Source organism: Callithrix jacchus, chromosome 3 (assembly GCF_049354715.1).
Source record: "Callithrix jacchus isolate 240 chromosome 3, calJac240_pri, whole genome shotgun sequence".
Taxonomy (NCBI): domain Eukaryota; kingdom Metazoa; phylum Chordata; class Mammalia; order Primates; family Cebidae; genus Callithrix; species Callithrix jacchus.
The window spans coordinates 53271684-53293887 of record NC_133504.1 but is presented as its reverse complement, the minus strand read 5'-3'; the positions used below and the strand labels follow the sequence as shown (position 1 = coordinate 53293887).

The 22204-nt window shown below is 36.1% G+C and overlaps 1 protein-coding gene across 16 annotated transcripts in view; it reads left to right on the top strand.

Moving 5' to 3' along the window:
- The window catches only part of GAB1 (GRB2 associated binding protein 1), a 133589-nt gene extending 111673 nt beyond the window's left edge, over positions 1-21916 (top strand). For 9 of the 16 annotated variants that reach the window (XM_002745323.6, XM_078366470.1, XM_008992657.5 and 6 more), the window contains 5 exons: positions 7250-7339; positions 8969-9062; positions 9954-10077; positions 14240-14362; positions 17673-21916. In XM_002745323.6, the coding sequence (XP_002745369.3) occupies positions 7250-7339; positions 8969-9062; positions 9954-10077; positions 14240-14362; positions 17673-17831 (590 nt within the window). In that variant the 3' untranslated portion in view covers positions 17832-21916. The remainder of the gene's footprint in view (positions 1-7249; positions 7340-8968; positions 9063-9953; positions 10078-14239; positions 14363-17672) is intronic. The other 7 variants (XM_008992656.5, XM_078366476.1, XM_078366473.1 and 4 more) reach the window with 1 other exon arrangement.
- The last annotated feature ends 288 nt before the right edge of the window (positions 21917-22204 follow it).

The following is a 22204-nucleotide window of genomic DNA, read 5'->3' as shown; positions in this document are numbered from 1 at the left end:
CATTAAAGTATAAAAAGTTTTCAGTGTCTGCCTTGATTACTTTCTGGAATTAACAGATGATAATAATGATGTGAATTACTTTTACTCTTTCTTGATTTTGGAGGTGCCTACTGGAAGTAGTACCATAATCTGCAAAACTTTTGGAAGAGTGAAAAATTTAGGCTTAAAAAAAATTAGGCTTTGTAAAGCCTGTAATAATACAGAAAATAAAATGTGTACTTAGTGTGGAATTTATGTAAGTGGTTACCTATTAGAATAATGCATTAACAGATCAAATCTACTTATTTGAAACATGACCTCGCATGACTGCCTTGACTGTATTTGATGTGACTGACCTGAAATACCATTTAGTTCTTTCCTTTTTCCTTTTAAATGACAAGCAAATATGACTGGGCACAGTGGTTCAGAGATGGACACTGAGATGGACAGAGCACCTTAGGTCAGGAGTTTGAGACCAGCCTGACCAACATGGTAAAACCCCGTCTCTACTAAAAATAGAAAAAAAAATTAGCCAGCTGTGGTGGTGCCTGTCATCCCAGTTACTCAGGAGGCTGAGGCACGAGACTTGCTTGAACCCAGGAGTCAGAGGTTGCAGTGAGCTGAGATCATGCTGTTGTACTCCAGCCTGGGTAACAGAGCCATACTCCATCTCAAAAACAAAAAAAGGACAAGCAAAAATGCGTGAGATTGATCAGATTAAACACCACTAGCTTTAAGAGAAAAGCAGTTCATTCACATTAATTCAACACACATTTAAGCACCTATCAGTTACAGGATAGAAATTTTCCAAATAGGGGAAAGGTTGCTACCCTGAAGAAGCTCACCATCTAGGAGAGGAGATGGAGAAGTAAACACATTATCATAATTACTGTGGAAGGGGCTGTGGTTCAAGTAAACTCTTGGCACTATTAGGGAAGCTCCCCTGAGGACAGTCTGAGAGTGTGAGTGGCAATTAAAGGATGTTAGGGGAGGGCAGCCTGGCGAAGGATCTTCTCATCAGAATAAACAACGTGCCCAGGTCCTTTAAAAAGAGGGGAGATGAAACGGGCCCAGAGTCGTGGATAGGTAGGTGGGTGGGCGAAAAGGAAGGAGGAAAATACCAAAGGAGGGACAAATGCCAGATGCCTGCAGGTGCCTGATCCTGAAGGAGTTATAATTTATGATAATGAGTTTACACTTTATTCTGAGGGCACCATTAAAGAATTTTATGCAGGCATGTAACATAATCAGGTTGTCCCTAGAGAGCTCATTCTGATTTAAGAACACAATGGAGAAAATAATTGTGTTCCTTAATGTAAAATGTTATAAAAAATCACTTTTCTTTCTCAGATAGTACTTTGCCCAGTTTTCCAAATCCAGGGTTCTTGAAGTTTTTGTTGAGACAGGATCAAACAGGAAAGGCATAGCAAAAGTCTCCCTGTGTGGTTCCCTCAACTTGGGGAACGTATAGTGATTTTTGGAAGTTTTGAGGTACTTGGAGTATAAGCAGAACTCATATAGCCATGAAGTGCACATTTCTTTAAAAAGACATCAGACAAGTTTTCATTTCCTGGTGGGAATGTCTGTAGCATGTCAGGGCCTTCATTTTAAAAGAATACTCTGATAATACTTGCTGCTGTTTCTTAGGGTCGCATAATATGGTGGTGCTACCTTAAGACTTGCTTTACATTTTGCCTTGACATCAGTGTTTGCACAGAAAGTTTTTATGCAGTTTGCAAGGCTCTTTTCTTTTTTTTCTTTTAGAGATAAGTTGTCACTGTGTTGCCCAGGCTGGTCTTGAACTCCTGGGCTCAAGTGATCCTCTCATCTCGGCCTCCCACAGTGCTAGGATTACAGGCATGAGCCACTGTTTCTGGCCTGCAATGCTGTTTTTTTCTTTGGAATACTTGGCGACAATTCCTTAGAATTAAAATCATCTCTTTTTTTTTTTTGAAGGGCTTTTAAGAGTTTTAAAAGTGTCCTCCTCCATGATAATTCACGATATAAGAGAGCAAAGCAAAGGGCGGGTATGAATCATACACTGCATGCTCTTCTAGATGGCGTATATTTTCTAGTTAGCAGTGTTTTCATTTTTTTTCTTATAGAAACCATTAAAATCAGTTACAGTGATGAGGTTACAGTATACAACAGTATATTTGAAAAATGTTACACCAAGAATCCAAAAAGCTAGAATTCACTTCTAGTAATACTCTTAACAACCACTCCCTCCCACTAAATGACATTGAACAAATCCATTGACTTTTCTTTGCATGTATTTTCTTATTTTAAAATGTAAAATTATATCTATCTCTAATTGTACTCAAAATTAGGGAGCAGATCACACGATCAAGAGATTGACATTAACAATCCTCCTGAGGATTAAAGCACAGATAGAAATTTCTCCAGTAGGCAGTGCTCTTCCATTATGTTGTACTATTTTTTTCAAACCAAGTCTAGCAAAAGCCAAGTTGTAACTGCCTTGGACTTAAAGGTTCAGGCACAAATGAGTTCTCTGTTTACTCTAAGCATTTGAGAATCACCAAAGTTGGTTTATTTTTGCCTTTGCTTTAGTATTCTTGTTTTATTTATTTATTTATTTTTGAGATGGAATCTCGCTCTGTCACCCAGGCTGGAGTGCAGTGGCGCAATCTCGGCTCACTGCAACCTCCACCTCCCAGGTTCAAGCGATTTTCTTGCCTCAGCCTCCTGAGCAGCTGAGACTACAGGCGCATATCACCACACCTGGCTAATTTTTATATTTTTAGTAGAGACAGGGTTTCACCATATTGGTCAGCCTGGTCTCGAACTCCTGACCTCGTGATCCACGCACCTTGGCCTCCCAAAATGCTGGGATTATAGGCGTGAGTCACCGCACCCGGCCTTCTTATTTCTTATTATCTGTTTTCACACTTTTCTTCAGCAATCAGTAAAACATTGGCCTATTGCATACAGACAGTAAAGGAGAAGAAAAGGCTAAGACAGACCTACGTACACCTTAGACTTTTTTCTCCTTTCTCTCCTATTAAGTAATATAGGGCTATTCTTTGGGTATGATTTTCATTTCTGTCTGGTACGTAAATGTCAAGTTGAGTATGGAAGCATAGAGAAATTAAGCTAACAAAATGCCTAAGTGACATAGTACAGTTCAGTGCCGTATTTCCACATTGCAGCTTTTGCCCTAAAATTAACCTTAAACGTTATGCATAGTAGAAAATACATGTAAATTTTATAAATGCATTTTTAAAATTTCAATATGATTATATCATATTGTTCTATTAAGAAAACCAAGGAATGCCCTAGAAAAGAAGTACCCTTTTAGTACCCACCCTGGAAAAAAGGTAATGGAGATGAAGAATCATTTGAGTGAAAGGCTTACTGATTTCATTCAGCTGCTTTGCCTAATACGAGTCTCCTTGGAGCATGTGACGTCTTTGAAAATTACTTAATCCACATTGTATTCATCATTACAATCGCTTACATTTTATATGTTTTCACTGTAACCAACAAGAAATTACTGGTCAGGAAGGTAAACCCTTCAGAGAAATGTAGAGATTTTACGTCTCTAGTATTTGAAGTACTTAAAATTTAGTTGCGAGAACTTACTGTATATAAAAGCAAAACAATGCAAATACTCTTCTAAGAGTAACTATAATAAAGATTCTAGGTTTGAAATAAGGATATGGGACTAAGAACCTGAACCCTCTCTCTGGATTCACAGGATTTAAATTCTGGCTCTCTCAGTCATCATCTTTGTGAGTCTGGGCAAGTTAACTTCTAAAAGCCTCAGCAAGCTTGATAATAAAATAATTAAAATCTTTATTAAATTGTACCTTCCTTACATGGTTATTGGGAGGTTTTAGAGTATCTAATCCTAAGAACATGTAAGTAAATGTTCATTATTGGTGATTAAATGTAATTTCTCTGGGCAGTCTTAGAGAATGTATTCTGACCTGAGCTTTGTGAAGCAATTAGTCACTGATTGATAAAGCAGTGGTGGATATCAATAGCGAAAGGATGTAGAAAAGGGCTGAACTTTTAAAGATGTACATGAGAAATAGAGAAGAGAATGGTCTAGCCAGAGCAGAGCACAATTCAAGAGAACATGATGGAAATGCATCCATAGTTTATTCTTGTGGCATCTCCGTGTTCTCCATAACTTCCCCAGATAAATCATATATAGTCTGTGTTCTCGTTTGTAAAATCACTGCTATCTTGAAATGTAATTGATTGAATAGAACTTGAATATAGCTGGATAGTATGTTGCACTTGTTAAAGTCAGAATAAAAAATGTAGACATGAATCTTTAACATTTTATTTGGGAAGTAAGAATTGTAATTTGAGATACACACACACACAGACCCAGTGGTCTTTGTCATATCTAAAGAACAAAGAGGAGATTGGGAGTTTTATTAGAAATAGGAATCTTATGTATTGCTTTGAAAGAAAGCTCGCTGGCACTAGAGAATTTCTTGGGAACTGGCAAGCTCTGATTGGTGAATGATGGCAGTAGGTAAAACCAATTTTAGTGTCATGGCAGGTCATTTCAACAGCTTCTAGGTAAAACTGGTCTTAGGGTTGCAGCAGACTGTTTCTGCACCTGGGCTTGTGGAAATGTTAATTATCGGATCAGTTGCTCTGTGCCCAGGGTGCTTTTTGCTCTTGGCCCTCAACCCTGATTTAGTTGGGTGCAACAAGAATGACCCAATTTGTATAATCAACTTTCACACACCTTTCTCACATAATGGCTCTTTTTTTAATGGCTGCTGTCATTTCTTCTGTCCTTTTCAGTTTGAAAATCATCCTCCTAGCTAGAGAAGACTAAAGCAAGATAGAAATTGAGTTTCTCTTTTTTACCTGTTATGATTAGTTTTTCTTCCCAAACAGGTTTGTTCTTGCCTTGTTTTTCTTCCTCTAAAGGTTTTAAAAGAGCCTCCGTGTAATTTTTCATAGGCCGTGATCATTCTGGACTGTAGTCATCACACCAGCATTCACACAGGCTCTGGTAACTTTCTCATTGACCTTGACTACCTGCTCCTTCCATTTCAGTCCTTACCATTTTAAAAGCTCTTTTTGTTGTCACATTGGGAAATCATTAGCATTTTGAGATCAAATACAGATGGCCAAAGGGGGTGGACTATATAACTGTGAGAATTTGTACCTAAGGATACAGGAAATGGTGTCATTGCTAAGAGTATTGGAGGTGAAAAATGGCCTTGATTTGGAGGAGAAAAAATCAGTTTCAGTTTCAGAGGAATAATTGGAGGTGACCTGTCAGGCCGTTGGAGGGCAGAACTAGAGAAAAAGTGAGAAACCGTAACTAGGTAAGATTTAGCAGTCGTGTGACCTTGATTATTTAACCACAAACATAGATAAGATACTGGGGGCGCAAAGCTGAGAAATGCAAAGAGTGACCACTGGGAGATAAATATGGTGAAAAAAATCAGGAGGAAGCTGAAGAGCTAATGAAAGTAGATCTTTCAGAAAAGGAGGAGTGTATCACACATAACTGGTCAAGACCAGCATACCAAAAATAGTTCTAAGAGCATTGTGTATTTAAACCTGACATCACTGGTGGGGCCGTTCTCTGTGGCATTCACATAGATGTCCCCCCAAGCCACATCTGTAAATTCAGAGTAGTATCATCTGTAGACATAAGTGTTGTAATGAGCACATTTATTCCTTTCTCTGTCTGGGTTCCTGTGTAGCACAGAGTGCTGTAAGCTCTCAATGGAGAGCTCAAAAATGAACTTCAAGTAGCTCCAACATGGTATCCAGCTAAATTTCCTAAGATTCTCTCTATACCTAAAGGTCTGGAAAGGTAAGACAGTGTGATATAGAACAAGAGTGCCAAACCAGCTGGTGACAGGCTAGAGGAAGTCTTAACTGCCTTCGATTAAAGTGTAAGCCGAGCAAATCAGGTAACGCCTTCTTTCTTTGGGTGAATCTCATTCATAAAATGAAGAAACTAGATTTGTAAGGGCCTTTCACTCCAAAATAATTATATTATTTTAATACTAAGACTTACCCTCTGTCTTAGTTTTTTTGAAGTGTAGCACACTATTTGGGGGAGTTTAAAAAGTTGTCATCTTTCCTTGCTTTAGAAAAGTGTCCTGCCGGTATGGGCCCTGGATTGGGGAATTTTAGGGGTAAGGAGTAGATCTTGCCCAAAATATTCATACTGACCTTTTAAACTCAGGCTGACTCATTTCTGAATAAACTCAATGTATTGTGTAACTCAGAAAATTGGTTAGGAAATGTTTATTTTTTATAACCTCTACAGAATTATATTTTAAGAGTTTTAGATTTCGATAGGTAAGTGCTAGATATCAGCATTTAACCAGCAAATTCTGATTCTGCCACCTAATAGATGTCAATTCAGCTTTGTAAATTCAAAAAAAAGAAAATTTAGTGCCACCAATAATGGAGTAGCCTAAGTCACTGATTCAGATTGATATTGCAACTCTGACGTCCAGGCTTCTAATGGGAAATATGCCTTTCAGAGGCTTTTCAGCAGTGATTTGATGTGACAGACATTAATGAAAGGAAGATGATGGTAACTGAATTTATGCTTTCATATACTTAATTAAACTGAAGCTAGATTCTGATTAGTAGAACCAGAATCTAAACATCTAATTCTTGCAAGATGAAGCCATTGGGCAACCAGTGAGTATCCAGAGGAAAGAAATGTTGGTCTTGTTTTGGTTTTAGATTAGCAAATACAGTAGTGGCCACTTGCTTCTCTAGAAGAGTCTTGGTCAGGAGGTACAGGAATAGTCAGATTAAGGTTTTAAAAACATCTCTACCAAATTGGAAAAGTAGTATTACAAGGAGGAGGTAGGCCTTCATGCTTTCATGTGAGACATCATATTTAAAAAAAAGAAAGAGGTAATTGAAATCTAACTAGGGTATTCTACAATTTTTTTAATTTGATCCAGTTTTCTAAGACATGTTAGAAGAAAAACTAACATGGCACATATTTTCCCTCTGTTCTCCCAAATGAAGATAACTAACCAGGCTGGTTATCCCACTAAGATCCTACCATCTTTTATACCTCCTTGCTTCTTACATTGTTGCATGTAACTTCCTCTTTTCCATTGTGCTGGGCATGAGCATGAATTTTATGTAGCAAGACTGAAATATTCTCCACAAACTTTTGTTCATGCTTTTGAGATGTAACATTTCTGCACAGGGCTCTGTTGCTTTTTTACAGAATCCATTTTCCAATTAATAAATAACATTATATTAAGAGAGTCTTCTTTTTACCAATTAGGTCAAAGTCCTAAAATTTTAAGACTCAAACCCCATGGTTTAGAGCGAACTGATTCACAAACCATAGGTGACTTTGCTACAAGAAGAAAGGGTATGTACTTTAGCACCGCATGCTGTATGGGGCATTGGGAATTTATTTTGTAATTTGTTTTTTCTAAAAATCAAGAGAGAAGAACCTTAAGTACTACTGCTGTTGTAAATAAAACAGCATTCTAAAGTGAGCGCTTCCCATAATACACAGAGTCTACTTACTATGCCATTAACAGCAGCAGGTTAAATATATGATAATATGTGATATTCAGACTTGTACATTGTTCTTTTAACTTTTTAGACAACACTTTATCCTTTAAATTTGTGAACTGTTTCTGAGTTTCTGTTGTCTTCTGTATTTCTGTATATGTATTCTGTTCTGAGACAGAATAAAAAGTCATTTCCATGGATTAATTGTCCCATTATGTAAAAATTGACAGCTAAACTGCTATTAGCCTTTGGATGTCAAAAAAGTAAAACAATAAGAGTTAAAGAAATACTTTTAGTTGGCAGAATATTCTGTATGTGTCCATTTTAAGAATATAGACAAGGATAATGGTTTTAGCTTGAATTTAATAAGTTAATTTGGTCTTCATTATATGTGAGTTGACAAAAATACTTGCTTATGAGCTTCGATGTGTATGGTCCTTTAAAATGACCATCCATTTTATAGTTTAATGGTAATATGCCATAATTGATTAAAATCAAACATACATGGACAAAGACTATAAATAAACTTGGAAAGATGAAATTTTTGGTTAAGAGTGGCAGAATGAAACATTACTGAAATATTTACCTAACATGTTTAGATAGTTTCCTAAAGTATCTAGTATTAAATAGTATTGTTTTAGTTCTGTTGCTCACTCCATAAATGTCTGAAAAAAATTTCAGTCTTGACTTTAAGAAAATGGCTAAGAAATCTGTGGTATATATATTGGTTTAATTGTCTAGTGCAATAATGAGATAAGTAAAGATCACTTATAAATGGAACTAACAAAAATATTAGCATTTACTTAATTGTATATATTGAGCAAGAGATTTGTTGGTTAAATTACACTAACAATTTGAAGTAAGATAATTATGCCCTTTTCTCAGGAGAGAGTTTGGATCTAAAGATATAAATATTGTTTTGTTTTGTTTGTTTCCAGACTGGGCATGAACTATTTTAAAAGATTCAAACATTTTTTTGGTTTAGGGTTTTGACAGAATTTTAATAGTTTCTATGCATCATTTTATATTTATAGTTATATGCTTCAATATTGAAGAATAGGAATGATTTTATATAGATGATTAAATTTCCTTGAGTATGAAATTAGTGAAATAATTTATGAAATAATGAAACGTATAAAGCAACTACAAAAGAACTGGGTCACATTCTTTCTTCATCTCATTTATATTCATAAAAAGTTTATATTCATAAAATATTTACTTAAAAAGCAACATGTTGTAATAGAGATTTAGGCTTTGAAATAAAAATCGTGAAAACGTTATCTGATTCAGCTTTTACCACTAATTACTTAGCTATGCAACCTTGGGCAAATCATGTAACATTCATGAACCTCATTTCATATGTGAAACTAGGTGGTCTTAGGTTTACTCTGGCTATCAAATATAAATAGAGTTAGAGAGAATCTTGTTTGTTTTCCAAAGTTCTGTACACTAAAAATCCCTTTCCTCTTTTTCTTTTCAGCCAAGCCAGCACCTTTAGAAATAAAACCTTTGCCAGAATGGGAAGAATTACAAGCCCCAGTTAGATCTCCCATCACTAGGAGTTTTGCTCGAGAGTAAGTCCTTTGTCTAAAATACGTAATTTGTATGAATAATGTGACTATCTAGAATTGTTCATTATCATGGAAAATATCTAGAATAGTGGTTCTCAATGGATCATCTGAAGAGCCCCCTTTTGGGGGGTTCTGTAAAGTCAAAACTATTTTCATTAATATATTAAGATGTTATTTGCTGTATTTATGCTCCTTCTGAGTGTACAGTAGAGTTTTCCAGAGGCTACATGTTATGTAATAATATCATTGTGATACCCAATAGAATGAATATTTGTGTACTACTTGTGTTTTTAAAAGGTGTCTATTTTCATTTCTAAGATGGCAAAATTAATAGATATAACTCATGTAAACAAAAATTTTTGGGGATTCTCAATAATTTTTAAGACTCTAAAAGGTCTGTGAAACCAAAAATTTCTGGGGACTACTAATCTTGAAAATATGGTAGTCTCTTGTGGGGATTATTGAATTGAAACTTATTTAAATATATATAGGGAAATGAGAGGGATTTATGAGTTACAAACTTATATTCAACATATGATCATGTTTGTGTGTGTGTGTGTGTGTGTGTATGTGTGTATAGCTTTTTAAAAACTCAAAATTCTTAAGTCTTCCATTTTGTATCAGAAGCTTTCTACTTCTGACCAAGTCACTGGTAGTAGTTTGTTTGTTCTACACAAAATACTTTGCTGTCCAAAATATACTTTTATAATACAGTTGTAAATATTAGTTATGTGATTGTGCACAGAAATTATGTCATAAATGTGAACAATGAGTGATTAGAAACATAAGGGAATATTTCTGAAAGAACACAGATTATCTTTCATTTTTATTTAGGGAATAATTTTAGATATTTTTGTCAAGTCTTATGTTTGTGATGATCATTTTTGTAATTAGCTCTTCTAGGTTTCCCATGTCCCCCCGACCGGATTCAGTGCATAGCACAACTTCAAGCAGCGACTCACATGACAGTGAAGAGAATTATGTTCCCATGAACCCAAACCTGTCCAGTGAAGACCCAGTATGTAAAGTCTTAACTTCTCCCTGAGCAGCCCTTTTAAATCATTCAAGCTAGAACTGTTCTTTCCATCTATAAATTTTATCTTCACATCTTTCTTTATATACTTAAGAAAAAGCAATAAAACTTTGTTAAATGCTTACTAAAAATAATATAAACTCTAAAACCAATAAAAGGTGAATATATACCAAAAATGAGTTAAAAAAATAAAAATTGCCCAGCGCAGTGGCACAACTCTGTCGTTTCAGCTGTTTGGGAGACTGATGTGGGAGGATCACTTGAGTTCTTGAATCCAGCAGTTTGAGGCTAGCCTGGGCAACATGTGACCCTGTCTCTAATTTGAAAAAAAATAAAGTTTTCTGTTGTATGTCATTTGAGAGATACTTGATTATTTATACTCTTCAGAAAAATATACAGCATTTTATAATGCAGTTCTCTAAGGCTATATCACAGCCCTCTAATGGTGAAATGGTCTTATAAATAAGTATACCCTTAGATAGATGTAAAGATTAAAGAAGACCTCTTATAAACGTAACATATTCCAGGTTGGCTGTACTGCCATAAGGCATGAGAGTTTTCTAATGGTAGTGAGCATTTTGTTCCTCAGAAATCAGGTAGTTGCCAGAAAATACTTCATACATTTAAGAATACAAACCAATTTTAATTTTTAAAAATATTTTCCTTTACATTTTCCTTGTAAGATTTAATGTTTGCTTTGTTATTTGTATTATAGTAGATAAGTATATCCTTTAGGATTAAGTTCCCATCTGAGTAAAAGAAAATAAGTATTTATTTGTGACTCGAGAGAATTTTCTTTCCTTCTCATGGAAAAGTCTAAAGAGAGTCAATCCAAGGTGTTGTGGCAGCTCTGTTCCATGGAGTCTTCGGGGAGTCAGACCTTTTCCAGCTCTCCAGTATCCCTTCCTTGGGTGTGTGCATATGCTCATTGGACAAGATGATGCTCCAGCCAACAGAGCCACATTCCAACTCCAAGGTGGAGGAAAGGGAGAAAAAGAACTGCCTCATAAGGATGGTTCCTCGAAACCACTGTATACAAAACATTAACCAGAACTTAGCTGGTGTGGCCACACTTAGACACAAAGGAGCTGGAAAACAGAGTCTTAGATCCGAGGAACAGTGGGCCCACCTAACAATCCCATGCATGTGGGAGTGGGGAGAGCAGAGCAGGTATTGAGGGACAGTCAGGCCATATCTACCAGGATGAGCAAATACCTAATGTCAAAATTTGGAATGAGTTAACACTTTAGTGGCCCTATATTATTTAAAACAGCGCTATTTAGAGGTATAAAATATAAAGCCCAATTCTAGCAATGAATTGGTTTTTCATCCTTTATAGACTTTAGGCAGAACCAGGTTTGTTACAACTATATGTTGTCAGGAAACATAATTAACTGATATGAAAAACTTGATTCTGTGCTTAAATTAGTTAACTTTAAAATATTATCAAAGTTAGCAAAGCACAGTGACATGCGCCTGTAGTCCCAGCTACTCAGGAAGCTGAATCAGGATCTCTTGAGCCTAGGAGTTCACACCTAGCCTGGGCAACGTAAGTGATACCTCATCTATACAAATTTTTTAATAATATACCAAATTTATAAAGTACTCAAGTAATATGATCAGTATATCAATAATGTTTTCACTGATTTTTCAAGCCAGGGCAGTTTTTATTAGTTGACTTTTGCTTTTGTATTCACTACTTTTTGGCCGGGCGCGGTGGCTTACGCCTGTAATCCCAGCACTTTGGGAGGCCAAGGTGGGTGGATCACAAGGTCAAGAGATCGAGACCATCCTGGTCAACATGGTGAAACCCCGTCTCTACTAAAAATACAAAAATTAGCTGGGCATGGTGGCGCGTGCCTGTAATCCCAGCTACTCAGGAGGCTGAGGCAGGAGAATTGCCTGAACCCAGGAGGCGGAGGTTGTGGTGAGCCAAGATCGTGCCATTGCACTCCAGCATGGGTAACAAGAGCAAAACTCTGTCTCAAAAAAAAAAAAAAAAAAAAAAAGAGTCAAAACCACTGTATTCACTATTTTTCAACTTGAGTGGAATTCTATTATTATTATATAAGTTAATTAGTTTTCCTCGGTACAGTACGTTGACTCTAGTAAAACTCTAAATCCTAAATTCTGGGTCAGAGTAGACATTGTCACCAATTTTCAACTTTATGTAGTTGAGTGAACTCTTCTTATTGTAAAGTAATTATAGTATTTTCTGAGGTTCTAAAGTGTGTCTTTTTTGCCTAAAATAGTGAATAGCCATACAAGTGTTGGAAAGGCCATATAATAGGAAAGTTTAAAAGTGTGATTTGTCATGGGTGTTAGATGAAGGGAAAAGATGAAAAGTAAGATCACTGCAATCAGAAATCAAAGGAAATCAAAATACTTTTTTTACACCTAATGACGTAAAGCCAGAAAGGTACTTGTACTTGCCACCAGTAGAGATATCTATTATAAAAATAAACACCATGTGGCAAATTTCTTTTTTTTTTCCCTTTGGAGACAGTCTTGTGCTGTCCCCCAGGCTGGTGTACAGTGGCATGATCTCAGCTCACTGCAGCTTCTACCTCCTGGGTTCAAATGATTCTCCGGCCTCAGCCTCCTGAGTAGCTGGGATTATAGGTATGCACCACCGTGCCCAACTAATTTCTGCATTTTTAGTAGAGACAGGGTTTCACCATGTTGCCCAGGCTGATCTCAAACCGCTAACCTTAAATGATATGCCTGCCTTGCCCTCCCAAAGTGCTGGGATTGCAGGCATTAGCCATTGCACCTGGCCTGTGGTGAATTTCTGAAGTACTTACTTAGGTTCTATGTGTAAGAAAAAAGCAAAAATGACCCATGAGGATATACCTATCTACCAAGTACAATAGAAAAGTCAACAGTGTGAATTCTATCTCCTCATGCTGCCAACTGCAAGGACTCATCATAGTCCATACAACTCTCCCTTAGAAAAAAATATGAGAATTATAGCAATATTTAACAAACAAGTCTAGATCAAAAGTCACACATTATCAAGTGAATTCTTCATATGACACCTGAAATTCAAATGATGGTAAACCATAACAAAAGGTATACATATTGTTATAATAACAACAAAAATATGTTAAATGACTTTACGTAATTTTTAAAGAATTTTTTAAAAATCTAGGCCAGGTGCAGTGGCTTACACCTGTAATCCCAGAACTTTGGGAGGCTGAGGTGGGCGGATCACCTGAGGTCAGTGGTTTAAACCAGCCTGGCCAACATGGTGAAACCCATCTCCACTAAAAATACAAAAATTAGCCTGTTGCAGTGGCAGGTGCCCATAATCCCAGTTACTTGGGAGGCTGAGGCAGGAGAATTTATTGAGCCTAAGAGGCAGAGGTTGCAGTGAGTTGAGATCAAGCCACTGCACTCCAGCCCACGCAACAGAGCAAGACTACATCTCAAAAAAAAAAAAAAAAAAAAAAAATCTAGCACTACTGCTTTGTTATTTCAAAGAACACTTATAATACCTTCTAGAATCTTAGAATTTCTCTAAACTGTTTTGGGAAAATACTAGGGAAAGGCTAGAATACAGAAAGGCTATTCCCAGTGGAGATTAAACCGAGAGCAAATAGACTTCCTTGTAGACACAAATGGTAACAATAATAGAACTGAACACTAGTTCAAGAAGGAAAAGATCAGACTAAAGAAATTAAGTGGTAAAAATATCCAAATGATTGAAACAAAATAGACTTAGCCAATAGAGTCATGTTTCCATAGATAACATATTTACTGGAAACAAATTTTAGTGGGAAAGCCTTTAAATAAAATGTGGAAAGTTTGTTTAATTTGAAAGCAAGGAGTATAAAGATCTGGTAGAGTAAAAGCATAATTGAGTACAGATATGTTTTAATAATTTCAAGTTGGACTATCATAGCTAACTATCTGTTGATATCTCAATCTTAGTGTGAACGAAGTTTAACTTTTGAAACCATGTTTAGCTTGCTGTAAACTAGGCTTTAATCAGTTTACTTATTTTCTTTCTATCCTGAAAGTTTGCTTAAGTTTTTAGGCTATGTCCTCTTGAAAGCAAATATTTAGGCTTCAGTAGATGTCAAACAGTATAAGTGGTATGTCTGGTGAATGTACGACCATTGATTTTTTTGTCTAATACTTTCAGAATCTCTTTGGTAGTAACAGTCTTGATGGAGGAAGCAGCCCTATGGTCAAGCCTAAAGGAGACAAACAGGTGGAATACCTAGATCTCGACTTAGATTCTGGGAAATCCACACCACCACGTAAGGTGAGTGAAATGCCTCTTCTGTGTATATAGTTAGTTCACACTTCAAACCTGAAGAATTACCTCCTTTGGGAGAATTCTATTAAGTTATGTTCAATATAAATTTAGTCTGGTCTGCTACTTGATGCTGTCTGATAAACCACAAATAACATAGTTATGGGGGCTGATTATTTTTTTTCCTTCCTGATGGTTGGAAATTTTATACTTTTTACTCTTTTTTTTTTTCTTTTTTTGAGACGGAGTTTTGCTCTTGTTACCCAGGCTGGAGTGCAATGGCGCGATCTTGGCTCACTGCAATCTCCGCCTCCTGGGTTCAGGCAATTCTCCTGCCTCAGCCTCCCGAGCAGCTGGGATTACAGGCACGCACCACCGTGCCCAGCTAATTTTTTGTAATTTTAGTAGACACGGGGTTTCACCATATTGACCCAGATGGTCTCGATCAGTTGACCTCGTGATCCACCCGCCTCGGCCTCCCAAAGTGCTGGGATTACAGGCTTGAGCCACCGTGCCCGGCCTACTTTTTTACTCTTAGTGGTTACCACTGAAATCGTTACTTAACTTTTTTTTTTTTTTTTTTGAGACAAAATCTTGCTCTCTTGTTCAGGCTGGAGTGCAGTGGTATGATTCTTGGCTCACTGCAACCTCCACCTCCCAGGTCCAGACAATTCTTCTGCCTCATCCTCCCAAATAGCTGGGATTACAGATGCACACTTCCATTCCTGGCTAATTTTTGTATTTATAGTAGAGCCAGGGTTTCACCGTGTTACCTAGGATGCTCTTGAACTCCTGACCTCAAGTGATCCACCTGCCTTGGCCCTCCAAAGTGCTGAGATTACAGGTGGAAGCCACCATGCCCGGCCGTTATTTAATGAATTCTGTAATTAACCAGTCTAGTGTCTTTATTCTCCTTAAAATGATAGTTCAAATTATTTGCTATTTTGTACAAAATTTTAATGTTGACTTTTTGTTAAACCCACAAATTAGACAGTATTATTACTGTTCTTCTTATATAACAGTGTTTATTTACATTTTTCTACGTGTTTACCAGCTTCTTTATCATTCTTTCTTATTTCTCAGACTTTCTTTCTACAATAATTTTCCCTCCACCTGAAATATACTCTTTAGAAGTGGCGTTAGTGGGGGTCTGTTGGTAAAAACCTGTGGGTGGGAGACCCTGTGGGAGACTCCATGCTTTAGTTGGCAGTGGACCCCTGGGCCCAAACTCGGTTTTCTCTTTCTTGATGTCTTGTGTCTTTTGTTTCCACAGTTTTTCGTCTCCACACCTGTAGAGAGGGGCTCACAGGACCCTGTAGGGCTGGACTCTACAAAAACTTTTTTCAGTTTTTGTTTAACTTAAATGTCTTTATTTTGCCTTCTCTTGGAAACAATTTGCTTGAGTTCACAGTTCTTGATCAACAATAATTTTCTTTCAGCCCGTAGAAGATACTGTCCCACCACTGTCTTGCTTCTATTCCTATAGAAAAATTTGCTTTTAGTCTAATTGTAATTCCCTTGTGGGTAATGTCTTCTCTGACTGGCTGATTTTAAGATCATTTCTATATCTTTTGTTTTCTACGGGTTCACTACAATATGTCTAGACTTAGATTCCTTTTTATTTATCCTGCTTAGTTAGAAGTGCTGTCTTCTTTTAGGATTCGTATTTTTTTAATCAATTCTAGGAAAGTCTCAGGCACTATTCAGATATTGCTTTTCCATTTCTAAAATGAAATTTTGTTTGGGCCTTTTTCAAATATATCTAGCTATTTAATAGCTACTTTTTCAATATCTGAAATCCTTGGAGGTCTGCATCTGTGTATATTGTTTCTCCTAACTCACACTCTCTACAGCTTGTTTCTTTGTGTGTTTTATATATTTTTATTGCAAACTCATTTCGTTGAACATATATGTGGGAATTCTGAGGACCCAAATTTCCTCCATAAACTATTTGTATTTGCTTTTGCTAGGAACCAGGAGGTGCTACCACCCTAGGACCCCATCAGTTCCCTTTAAGGATCCCTAGTTTGACGGGATGGTCTCAGTCCAATGCAGGGCCTCCTGATTGTGTTTTTGAGATTGACAGCCATCCTAAAGCCAGCGCTGCCTTTGGCATTTAGAAGCTCACCACTCCCTCTGCTTTTCTTATACCTTAGACATTTCACTTTCTCGTGAGCACAGCATTGCATTGATAATTTTATTTAAGTATTTATCTCTCTTTGAATTTTAGGAATAAGAGGACATTGGCCATGTAGTTTGTCATTCTTGAGGTATTGCTTTTCAAAAAAAAAATTTCTTGTGCTCTCAAAGTAAACATTGATTCGTGCTCTCAGAGCTTGAGAGAAAGTCAAACTTAAGTTGACAGGAGAATCAAGCTGTCTATGTTAAGATAAAACAGGCATCTGCTGTCCCTATTTTATATGAATTTCATCTGCAATGGAAGCATTAGTTTGAATTCTTTTTTTTTTTTTTTGAGATGGAGTCTCACTCTGTCGCTCAGACTGGAGTGCAGTGGCATGATCTCGGCTCACTACAACCTCTGTTGCCCAGGTTCAAGCAGTTCTCCTGCCTCAGCCTCTTGAGTAGCTGGGATTACAACCATGTGCCACCATGCCCAGAACATTTTTGTATTTTTAGTAGAGATGGGGTTTCAGCATCTTGGCCAGGCTATCTTGAACTCCTGACCTCGTGATCCAGTCATCTTGGCCTCCCAAAGTGCTGGAATTACAGGCGTGAGACACTGCACTCAGCCTAGTCTGAATTCCTAAATAAAATAATTTTAAATTTAAGGCAAATTAGTTATATAATTTAATGTTAAATTTTATAAATTTAATAAGGCAATTAGTATACAGTTAGGAGAAAGACATTTTTAAGTTTAGGTAGTTGATGTTATTTTTTGTGTGTGACCCAGAAAAATTTTAAGAGTATTCATGGCGAGGCATGGTGGCTCATGCCTGTAATCCCAACACTTGGGGAGGCCAAGGCGGGCAGATCACCTGAGGTCAGGAGTTTCACACCAGCCTGACCAACATGGTGAAACCCTGTCTCTACTGAAAATACAAATTAGCCAGGTGTGGTGGTACATGCCTGTAATCCCTGCTATTCGGGAGGCTAGGAGAATTGCTTGAACCCAGGAGACAGAGGTTGCAGTGAGCTGAGATTGCACCATTGCACTCTAGCCTGGGCAACGAGAGGGAAACTCGTTCTCAAAAAGAAAAAAAAAAGTATTCACAATGCATGTGTGTCTGTGTTTTAAGACTGACTTTTACTCAGAAACACTCCTTTATATGTTGGACTTTTTTTTTTCTTTGTGTTTTAGCAAAAGACCAGTGGCTCAGGCAGCAGTGTAGCAGATGAGAGAGTGGATTATGTTGTTGTTGACCAACAGAAGACCTTGGCTCTCAAGAGTACCCGGGAAGCCTGGACAGATGGAAGACAGTCCACAGAATCAGAAACACCAACAAAGAGTGTGAAATGAAAATACTGCCTTGCCATTTCTGAACAAAAGAGAACTGAATTGTTAAAGATAAATCCGTTTTGAAGAATGACTTGACACTTCTACTCTAGGCAGATTCTCGAATGAGTAGAGTTGAAGTCAAAGGACCTTTCTGACATAATCAAGCAATTTAGACTTAAGTGGTGCTTTGTGGTATCTGAACAATTCATAACATGTAAATAATGTGGGAAAATAGTATTGTTTAGCTCCCAGAGAAACATTTGTTCCATGGTTAACACACTCATAGTATTACTGTATTTATGCACTTTTTCATCTAAAACATTGTTTGGGGTATTCCCAATGTATCTTAACATAATTCCATTGGGAATTCTTGTTTGTTGTCACACTACTTTATATAACAATACTAAGTTAACTAAGCTACTTTTAGATGTGGAAATTGCTGTTTAAACTGCAGTCTAGCAACATTAAAATGAGAGGTAGCTTCACAAGTTAGCCTTCAACCTGAAGCTTCAGGTGATAACCATTAGTTATACTTGGACTCATCATTTATTGTCTTCCAAAATGCTGAGGATAAAGTATGTACCGGTGTCAGGACCTAGTTCTCTGGTTATTGTACATTTAGTTTTTAATGGTGGAACTTTGTTATATTTTGTGAATTACAGCATTGTTGGTTCATTGAGTGAAGATTCTGCCGGGTAGGATCTTGCACCTTTGAAAGACTTAATAATTACACTATCAAGTAAGCCTGCAAATCATTGATGGCATGCAGTGATGATGTGCTCTTATACTTGTTAACATGTATTAAATGTTGTTTGCAGAAGGTAGATTATATAACTAATCAGGTACGTACCAGGCAGTGATGTGCTAATACACTGATCAGGTTTAGACGATGAGCTTTGGTTGTGTTCTTGTTAGTCCTAATATTGGTTTTCAGTTTGGAATTAATAAAGCAGTTGACGTTCACTGTTAGTTATAGCAACATACTGTGATTTTTAATTAGACAGTAATTTAGATTTGTTACTCTATGAAATTCTATCTTTTGACACCATAGTGCCCTTTCTATGATTTTTTTACTTAATATTCTTCTTGGCCTTATATTTAAATCCCTATGCAATTAATATTTTATATCTGCATTTTTAAAAAAAATATATATGTTATATAAGATTCTTATATGTAGCACCTGTTGCTTTTCCACTAAAAGAATTAGGGATTTTGTACTGTGATTTATATTCACTGACCCAATTCAAGAAATATTGGAGCCTTGCTGTAATGTGAAATTTTATAGTCATGGACTCCTTCCAGCTAGATTTCTGAAACCACCAGAGGGATGGTATAATTCTGTCTCACCTATGACATGGTCCTGTGACATAGATATTAAGACCACAAGTTATAGTGAGGCTACAATTATATTCATCTGTCTTGGCTTTGCAACATAATTTAGAAAACAGGTATAGTTGTTTGTCTTTTCGCCAAGTTACATACAATCTCACGTACTGATTTGAAACTTGTAACAATATTTGGAGGGGGCATAGAGAAAGGAGAGTCCACATTTGAGGCATGACTCCCTCCATTCAGACCTTTAACTGTTGTCTGAATACATAGATGTGCCCTGATTTCTCGCCCATTGGCCATAATACTGTGCCTAATCAATGTAATGGGTTTATTTTCGCAATCCACAAACTAAAAATGTTCATAACAAGATGAATTGTAGACTATTAACATTTGATGGCTTTAAACGTTTGCTTCTTTTTAAACAGAAACTAAAACCCAGAAGTGAATTTTTAGGTGAATTTTTAAATAAAAAAGATTGATTGAGTTTGGTGTGCAAGCTGTTTTATAATGAAACCACAAAATAAAATCTAAAATCACTGAAATGTGCCTACACTATCAAAACACACAATACAGCTAATGTGTAAAGATACTAAATTCTGTTACTTGGAGGATTAATATATTTAAGATTTTAAAACAATAATAAATACACGATTTAAAAATAAAAAATCTTTACAGCTGTTTATCAGAAGGGTCTAAAGCACTTATGAATGTTTTTAGTCTAATTTATGATTAACTTTTTACAAGTTACCATATTTGAAGATTTGTGGCACTCTGATTTTCAGAAAATGTCCCATTCTGAATAAGAACAGGGAGGTATTAGGCAGTTTGCTTTAGAAAACTAAATCACATTGAACATTGTATTAGAGAATTAAAAGTTTTTTATAGAGCAGTGTTTTCCAAACATTTTTAGCACTAGAATCTTTTTTTAAATGAAATTTTATGTGTAATCCCAATATATATAGCCTGAAAAGTCCATCTTATCAATATAAATGTATTTTGAGTTCACATTTGTGTTTATTCATTTTGGCTCCTTACTAAGCATAAGATTCTGAATTATTTCTGAATAACACAAATGTAGAGTTATACATGGTTGATGAAAACAGCAGCCAATTTATAGCTATGCCTTTATTTGTATACGATCAAGAAAATTTTGAGTCATACATATGTAAGCAAAAATAATGGTTTTTAAACATATATCTCAGGAAATGTTTAGTTAGAGATAGCTAAATTTATTCAAGGTCTATACAAAGATAAACTATCCTGGTAGTGAGAGTTAATACATAAGCAGTCTCCAGTGTGGTAAAGTAGGGTATGAGACACATTAGAATGAGCATTTTTATTAAGTTTTAAAATATACACATATAAAAACTAAATTTGAATCAAACCATTTTACTCACCTCCAAGCAGCTAGACTTTGGCCAGGAGTGGGCTAAAAACCACTGGTTAACCATGTGACAGTTATGATGTTATAGTTGGAAGTCTTTTTCTTCCACTTTAGAGTTCTTTACCTTAATTCCTTATTTTGAAAAATTGTAAGATTTTATGAAGGTTTGAATACCAAAGCACAGTTCTGCTTTCAAAACTTAAAATTCAAACTTGAAAAAGCTGTTTAACCCATGGAAGGTATCATTTAGTAAGCTGTAAAAGATTTTCTACATCTACACTTCAGTTTATACATCTTTATCATTATCAATACCATCTAAGTTACTGTGAGCATTTTAGAGAATTCCGTAAAGGTACTATGAGTGTGTATGTATGTGTGTGTGTATATATAGCATTGTATTTAATCATAGACTAAATTTAATTTGATACAGAAATATCACTATACTTGTACATTAAGGTCATAATTTCTGCTGGACTCTTTTATATTTAATTAATAGGGATTACAGTCTTCCTTCATAAATGCATTTAAACCAGAAATTGAACACCAGTGTTTTTCTACTTATGGGAAGTTGTCTGCTTCTCCCTTTAGAGAAAACGGTATTTTTGTATTTGGGTAAATATTAACTATGCCTACACACTATGCTGTAGATACTGATCATAATTCTTGCGTGTTCGCAAACACCCCTAGTGCCTCTTTTTTGGCTCGTTAAAAGTGTTGGTGTTAGTACTTTGACTACAGAGCCTTTGGCCTTTTAATAATGCTGAGGTGAGCTGATCCTTCCTATTTCTGTCTTCGGGTCATTCTGATAGGTCTTGTCCTCCACTGTCAGGTAAGCAATCAGGTCCATGACAGGGATTAGACATATGAACAAATCAAGTGGATACACATAGTGAGAAAGATATACATTCTATGATAACTACTGTCAATAACAACTGATGTTACATACATGTTTATATATATATATATAATTTTAAAAACAACTAGGAGATGAAAAGCCGTGGTATAAATAAATATTGTAGACATCATGGACTTGATTTGATAGAAATCAATTGTCAGGTTATGGAGATGGTTGTTTTCACTCTGTCTAAATAATTTATGCATTACTACAGTTAAGTATGATTTGGTTTGTCTTCTATAGACTTAATTTTCTTCCGGTTCAGTGTAATATCTGTTAACAGAATTTCAGCAAACTGACTGGTCAAGGTATTAACATAGTTTTTACTTCCTTTACCTAAAAAGGTGGTTTTATGTAAGTTCTTGATTGCTGATGGTCATCCCAAATTTTGACAACAAAATCATTTGTATAAATTTATTTCTCTCCTCTTGCTCATCATCTTTGTAAAAGTCCCATTGTAGATCTTTTCTGCTACCAAATAAAACTTTTCAAACAGTTTGGTTTCCAGACCTTAAATAGACAATTTGGATACTAAGATTGCGAACTAATAACAACATAAAAATTTATATTTCCAACCCTTCCTTAGAGTCTTTATCTGCATCAAAAACCTAATTCTGCCATTAACTGTGCTTCCTGGTCCCACTTCTATATGTCACTCATTTTCTGCAACAAAGATCTTGCTAAGTCGTGTTGAAATACAAGTCATGTTGAAATACAAGTCATGATCCTCTCTAACTAACAGGAAAAGCTTCCTGGATAAACTGTTGCCACATGCACGTTCCC